This window comes from Propithecus coquereli, unplaced genomic scaffold, assembly GCF_000956105.1.
Source record: "Propithecus coquereli isolate 6110/MARCELLA unplaced genomic scaffold, Pcoq_1.0 Scaffold440, whole genome shotgun sequence".
In the NCBI taxonomy this organism is placed as follows: Eukaryota; Metazoa; Chordata; class Mammalia; order Primates; family Indriidae; genus Propithecus; species Propithecus coquereli.
The window spans coordinates 969276-976362 of NW_012150175.1; the positions used below are offsets into that span (position 1 = coordinate 969276).

At 53.6% G+C, this 7087-nt stretch overlaps 1 protein-coding gene across 1 annotated transcript in view; it reads left to right on the forward strand.

The window, feature by feature from the left end:
- The window catches only part of SLIT1 (slit homolog 1 (Drosophila)), a 181511-nt gene that overhangs the window by 149709 nt on the left and 24715 nt on the right, over positions 1-7087 (forward strand). The window contains 3 exon segments of the mRNA XM_012654519.1: positions 3163-3326; positions 5006-5130; positions 5414-5511. Coding sequence (XP_012509973.1) covers positions 3163-3326; positions 5006-5130; positions 5414-5511 — 387 coding nt within the window.

Consider the following 7087-nt stretch of genomic DNA (forward strand, 5'->3'; position numbering starts at 1 on the left):
TTCAAATCCCAGCTCCCTGTTTCTCTGTGTGATCTTAGGCAAGTTCCTCAAACTTTCTGGGCCTGGGTTTCTGCACATGTAAAATGGGGATAGTGGTTACATAAATAGAAGCTGGGCAGGGCCTTGGCATGCACAGACCAAATAGCTACTGTTTCAGCTATTTCCGAATTATATCAGCGATCAACAACACAGGGTTATTTATGCTTTTGCTGGGGTGTGTGCCTGAACCCACAGTCCTCCTGGAGTGACATGCAGCCTGGCTGCTGTCCCCATCCCTACCATGTCTTGGGGGGCCTGTGGCTCTCCATGTCCCACTGAGTTCACAGGAGTTTTCACTGGGAAAAACGGTCCCCAGATGACTGTGAATGACAAGTCCTACTTAAGAGAAGGCACGGTGGTCCTTAGCCACAAAAATCAAGCCTTTGGATAAATTAAACCTTGTAATATTGACTTTACATGTGGCTCAGAGTCTACCTGATACAGAAACAAGGAAAATCACGTGTGAGTCAAGCCAGATTTTCTATTTTTAAATAGCTTTCTGTGTCACTTTGGTCCCGTAGTTTTTACTAAGAGTCAGGAAGGGACACTTAGATTTGAAGTACAACCTTGCTGCTGTTTATCGGGGGACACCTGCATGAATCTGGTGATTCGTGATGACCCTGAGACATGTGAAGCCTCTTTGCATTCACAGGGCCTCAGAGTTAGTCTTTCTGGCATATTCTCTAAGTGAGGCACTTCCAGCTCGTGGCTCATTACCGGATCACACTCCTTGTAGTGCACTATGAAAAATATGTTTAAATAAATTCTGTATTTATCTTTTGGAATTCACTTTTTATTAGTATAAAAATATCAATCTGGTGAATGCACACATTTTAAATATACTGCAATTTTTGCATTCCTATTATTTTAAAAAGTCTTTGTTTTTTAACACACTGGAGCTTCCAAGAATCAAAGCGTCTGACCTTTCTCTACGTCTGAGAGGCCCTGTGCTGTTCAGCAGAAAGAGGAAGGTATCTCACTCGTCCCATTAGCCAGGATGGATACTGTCAGCAAATAAGAATAGAAAAAAATTAAACACATGTCAAGGTTGAACCTGCTTTCTTTTCTGAGCTGTGGATTCCCTCGGCACCCATTTTAGGTTATACGAGCTTGTGTTTCTTCTCCTTCTAGATTGCAGGCTCTTTATCGAATCATAAAGGGAGCCCCAGAGATGTTAAGTGGACCGCTCAAGGTCGCCCGGGCAGGGGGCAGCTGCGTGGGGCCGCAGTCCCAGTCTTGTTCAGCCTGCTTTATAAGATCGCACATCGTCAGCTGTGCTATTTTGGGAAATTCCTGTTCAGAGCTGCTGCTTTTATCAGACTGTGCACATCTCAGGGGGAACCACTTCCTCTCTATTGCCCAGAAACAGGTGGAAAACGGCAGTGCATCCATCGATTGCTCAATAAATGTGCCCGTTCTCATTAACACGTACAACCTTATGTGAATATTTTCAAAATAACATTGCTGTCGATGAACTTCAGGCACAAGGCACCGATTTTTCTGTTTGCCGAGTGAAAGAACTCTGGCCCTTTCTTTCCCCTGAATCTGTGTCTTGTCCGTCTCCACGTCTCTCACTGTGGCTTGGTGGAAAGATTCTGAGCTCGCCACCGATTGGTAAGAAACGAAGCGATTGGCAGTACGCAGCGTCAGTGCCAGCGTGAGAGCAGGTGCGGCCTTACACTGCTGGCCAGAGTGAGCTGATACGAGCTTTCGGGGGGCAGCTGTTAACATACTCCATGCACTTTCTCTGCCCCTGGATCCTCCTTCTAGGCGTCTGTTCTAGAGAAATGCTCACACCTCACAGAGGCACGTACGAGTGTTCACTGCTGTTGGAAACAACCAGAATGTGCAGCAACAGGGAAATTGCTCACTGAGCTCTGGGGTGTCCATTCTGTGGGACACCGTGATGCAGTTTGACAGAACGAGGTGGATCCGTCTAGGCTGACCTGCAGACGTGCTGTTCGGTGTAAGAAGCAAGATGCTCAGTAGATGACGTGCAGGGGATGTGATTTATGTAAATGTGGGAAAGGCCTGGAAGGCTGCACACCTGAGCATGGTGACCCTGTGACCATGTGTCTCTGCGGAGGGCGGGGACAGTGGGTGTTGGGCTTTTTTGTAATGTGAATGTGTCATAGTGTATTTAACCACTGCCCCAGTGATGAACACTGGGCGTTTCCAGTCTTCCCATCACAAACAACGCCGTCACGCAGATGCCTTTATGTGCTTATGTAGGTGTATCTGTGAGATAAACTCCCGGTGGCAGAATTGCTGGCTCGAAAGGCAGTTGCATTGGCAATTTGATAGATATCTCAAGATCCCCCTCCATAGGAGTTCCACCATTTGCACCCCCATCAGGAACACAGGAATATGCCTTTAAAAAAATTAGGGTGAAATTCACATAATGTAAAATTAACCTTTTTAAGGTGTACAACTCAGTGGCATTCAATCGTTCACAGCGCCGTGCAGGGCGGAGACTCGCTTTGTCTGCAGTGTTTGAAAGTGGCTTACGAGAGTGCGTTCATGTGTTCTTTGTTTAATTAAAAATGAAAAGGAAAGTAGAGGAGTGTGGGCTTCAGAGGCAGACAGCTCTGCACCTGGATCCAGGTCTGCCCTCGCTAGTTGTGTGACTCCAGCGACGCCACTTATTTCCCAGGACGCTCAGTTCCCACACCTTTGAGATGGAGAAGAGAAAACGTGCACAGTGGGGCTACTGCGAACGTTCGATGCGCGGAGGCAGGAAAAGCAGCTGTCTCTTTGCGGCAGTACATGTTGGCTGCTTTCTTCCCTGTGTACACTGGAGGCGATGCATTTGTAGGCTCTGGCTCCAACGGCACGGGTTCAAATCCCAGCTCCCTGTTTCTCTGTGTGATCTTAGGCAAGTTCCTCAAACTTTCTGGGCCTGGGTTTCTGCACATGTAAAATGGGGATAGTGTGTGGCGAGGACTAAGTAAGGTAAGGCATGTGCAGTGCTTAAAACAGCACGGGCGACGTGGCAAATGCTCATGGAATGGGGGCTGTTAGGAGTTTGTCAGCCTCTGGCACAGTGTCTGGGGACCCTAGGTGCCCCGTGAGTAAGGACCCCACGAACCTGTAATGGCTGCTTCTCTCTGCTCTGTGCCCCAGGGCCATTGGTGCCAACCCCCTGTACTGTGACTGCCACCTCCGCTGGCTGTCCGGCTGGGTGAAGACTGGCTACAAGGAACCAGGCATTGCCCGCTGCGCAGGGCCCCCGGACATGGAGGGCAAGCTGCTCCTCACCACCCCTGCCAAGAAGTTTGAATGCCAAGGTGAGCCCGGGAGCACGGCCTCCTGCTGCTGGGGGCCGCAGAACTCACCCAACCCTGGCAGGGCCTTCCTGACACGCCTGTGTCCCTGTGGTGACCGCTGGTGGGGTGCGGTGACAGGAGCGGGGCACCTGCTGCTTGCTGGGATGGGTGCCTTCCAGTCCTGATACATCACCAACCAAAAAAGCCAGGGAGAAAAATCTCAGGCCGTCAGGGCTTTAGTTCCTCTCTGTGGTTATGTGAGGAGAATCAAAATAGCAGCAGCATTTCCGGAAGCTCCAAGCCTCGCAGGGGCGTGAGCACTCAGACCTCCCTTGGTAGGAATCGCTCAGCAATTAGCTTAAACCCTTCTCAGTCCCTGGGGGAACCAAGGACTCAGCTGCCACTCTCCTGACATTCGCAGAGCTGCAGAGCCCGCGTGTCACCGGAGGCTCGATCGGCTTTGCTCTGAGACGCCTCACCTCAGGCGTCTGTAAATCCTTGTTCAGGGCTTGATTGACGGACTGACGGCCCTAGGGGCCCTGCTGAGCACAGACAGGTGGCCGAGTGGCCTCCCTGGGCCTGGCTCTATGTGCAGGGGGACAGCTGGGAGAGGGCACCGGAAGCTGTGGGCCATGGCCCCTGCCCTGTGCAAGCTCAGAGGCCACCGTCGGAAACGAAGCTGACAGCCGTAGGTTAATGAGGAGGCCCTGGGCCACCCTGCGTGCAGGACACTGTCCCAGCCATAGCAGTTCAGAGGGCTTGGCTGTAGGGAGCCAATTCACGGCGAAACATTTGCTCCATGTTTATTTAATGGGGTGGGGCAGGTGCTGGTGGGAAGAGGTTTTTTTTCCTTTACTTTCTATTGAAACATAACACGCATACAGAAAAGCACATGGATGTGAGAGACTGGCTCGCTGAATTTTTCACAGACTGAACCCACCCAGGTAATCTAGAACCCCACCTGTGCCCCAGAAGCCCCTCGTGTGTCCTCAGCCATTGCTGAGAAGCGTTTTAATTTCTGTTCATGCTCATGCGTCTTCAGTGGAAGCGATGTCCCACCACTGCTAGGAGTCCCATGGGGCAGCTGAGCTAGCTGGCCTGCTCGTCTACTTAGGCTTGTGAGGTCCTGCTGCCCTGAGGTGGCACCCCAGGTGGCCTGACTGCTGCTCCTCCATCCACCTCTGCAACCAGTGTGTCCTGGGGGGCTGGAGAGGAGCCCGCTGTAGCCAGGGAGGTGACAGGAAAAGGTCCTCCCTGGTTCAGGCTTGGAGGGGAGCACCCTGAGGCAAATGGACCCTTTCTTTCCCCTGGTGTGGCCAACTGAGCTCCGGTACGGTACTCGCTGAGCTGGGGTCATTGGCTCAGAAGGGCATGAGGGGACAGAGGAGAGGTCAGCCAACCACAGTCGTGGGGACTGTGCTGTCCTCACACTGATGATACAGCCCCAACGTCCACGTGTGCGGTGGCCGCCTGCCAAGCACGTGGATGGGCTTCGCTGGTTTAGCCTTCCCGCCCTGGGGCAGGGCTGTCACAGCCCCGCTCTACAGGGCAGTGTCTGGGGGCTGGAAAGGTGGACCGTGCGGGGGTGTGAGCACGATCTAGAGGAGGTGTAGGTGGCAAAGTCTTCCCAGGGCTGGGCTGCTCAGGGCCAGGGGCACCCAAGCCGCCCCCTCCTGCCCTGACACCCCCTCTTGCCACAGGCCCCCCGACTCTGGCTGTCCAGGCCAAGTGTGATCCCTGCGTGTCCAGCCCGTGCCAGAACCAGGGCACCTGCCACAACGACCCCCAAGAGGCGTACAGGTGTGCCTGCCCCAGTGGCTACAAGGTGAGCAGAGGCCCGAGGAGGAGGCCCCCGTGTGCGCGGTGGGGCAGGGCGGGTCTGCCTTGTCGCCACGCTGGCCTCAGTGCCCAGAGCACTGCCTGGCTCAGAGCAGGCGCTTGAGTGAACCTGTAATCCGTGACCAAGCGTATGAATGAATGAATGAATGAACGAACAGACGAATGCACGTCACTCGGGCAGCAGGGCTGGGCTGCTGAGGGCTGGTAGCTGTTGGCTCACACTAACTCCCTGGTCCCCCTGGGGTCCCCCTGGCTGACTTTACCCCCAGGGCCGAGACTGTGAGGTGTCCCTGGACAGCTGTTCCAGTGGTCCCTGTGGGAACGGCGGGACTTGCCATGCACAGGAGGGCGAGGATGCCGGCTACACGTGAGTTGCCTGGAGGGGCAGTGCCCAAGCCCCGGTGTCTCCTCCCTCACTGGGGATGGCTCGGGCTTTCCCATGCTCTGGGGGTTGGGGCGGGCTCAGGGGAGATCACAGCCAGAGGGCTCTGTGACATTGCCCAGGTGGCCGGGTGCCAGAGGGCCTTTGGTAGGTGCTGGAATCCCAGGCCAGGGGCATATGCCGTGCAGCGCCAAGGGGCAGACTGGGGGCATTTGAGATTCCTGTACAGCTCCGCTTCCCCCAAAGCCTCCACCGGGTCCAGCAGCCTGCTCCGCAGGCCAGTGTCACTGCGGCCAGGGCCTCCGCCAGCCCCTCCTGTCACTCGGCCACCCAAGCCCCCAGACACAATCGAGGCACCACTGCCCAGAGGGGGGGAGCCGAGGCCTAGTGGCTCCCTCTGGGGTCCTCCCCCATCTCATGAGCACACTGGTCACTGTGGGGAGGGGACAGTCCCACTGTACGGTGACCTGTCTCCCAGGTTCTTCCAGTGCTGACTCCGCCCTCCAACTCCCCCCACCCCACCGACTCTTCCTCTGCGGCCCCGTGAGCCCCCACCCTCCCAGAGCTTTTCTGAGGAATACGTAGTATTTAGTGGCTGAAAATAAATTGCCAGCCCAACAAATTGGCTCTTCAGAAAATGATGTAGAATCTATCGGCAGAAACGGCTAGACCTGCCTCCACAAACCTAAATTACCAGATGTAAAAAATAAAACACTAAATGGCCTCTCTTCCGCGCGTCACCTTGGAAACGGCGTCCTTACAATAGGCCTCCTCCTGCTCTGCGAGCAGCTCCATCAGGGCTCCCCAGTGCTTAGACTCCTCGCTGGGGACGAAAGGACCCCCCAGGAATCTGGGATCGATGGGGCAGCCCAGCAGCCCCACAGATGAGGGGGGCTGTGGCGTGGCCCCCCAGGGGGAAGGGGGTGCCTCCCTGGGTTCCCTCAACCCTGCGGCTCACCAGGGCCCCATCTGTCATGCCCCCACCAGAGGGCACTGTCTAAAATGCAGAATTGATCCTGTCACCCTCAGCTTAAAAGCTCCCACTGTTGTTCCCCCGGCAGCCTTCGGGGAAACACGAAACCCCAGAGCGTGTCCCGCAACAGTGGTCTGTAATTCTTGCTCACATACCCCAAACGCATTTTGAAAACCATACACCCCCTTACCCATTCTTAGACTGACACTCAAAATTTTTCATTATTAAGTTTTTCATTGCAACAGAGGTAATTTCCTGGATATTGTAAATATTATTAACATTTAAAAATAAAATGATCACTTTAAATTACTGTTTCATCATTCTCTAATGGAATCCGAATCGCACAGCAATTCGATACCATTTTTAAATGATGCGAACAGGCTCCTCTTTAACAATTAAACGTTTTACCTTGTTCTTTCTTCTCCTTGAACTTGCATTTCGGTTTTGCCCCCCACTCTCCCCGTTTCTGTTCTAAAGTAATGTATTTTTATGCTAGAGAGTTGTTTATCGAGCACCCGGCCATACTCTCTGCTACCAACATGGGTACATAAATTAAAATTTAAAGTTTTTTTCTTATGTCTTGTCACT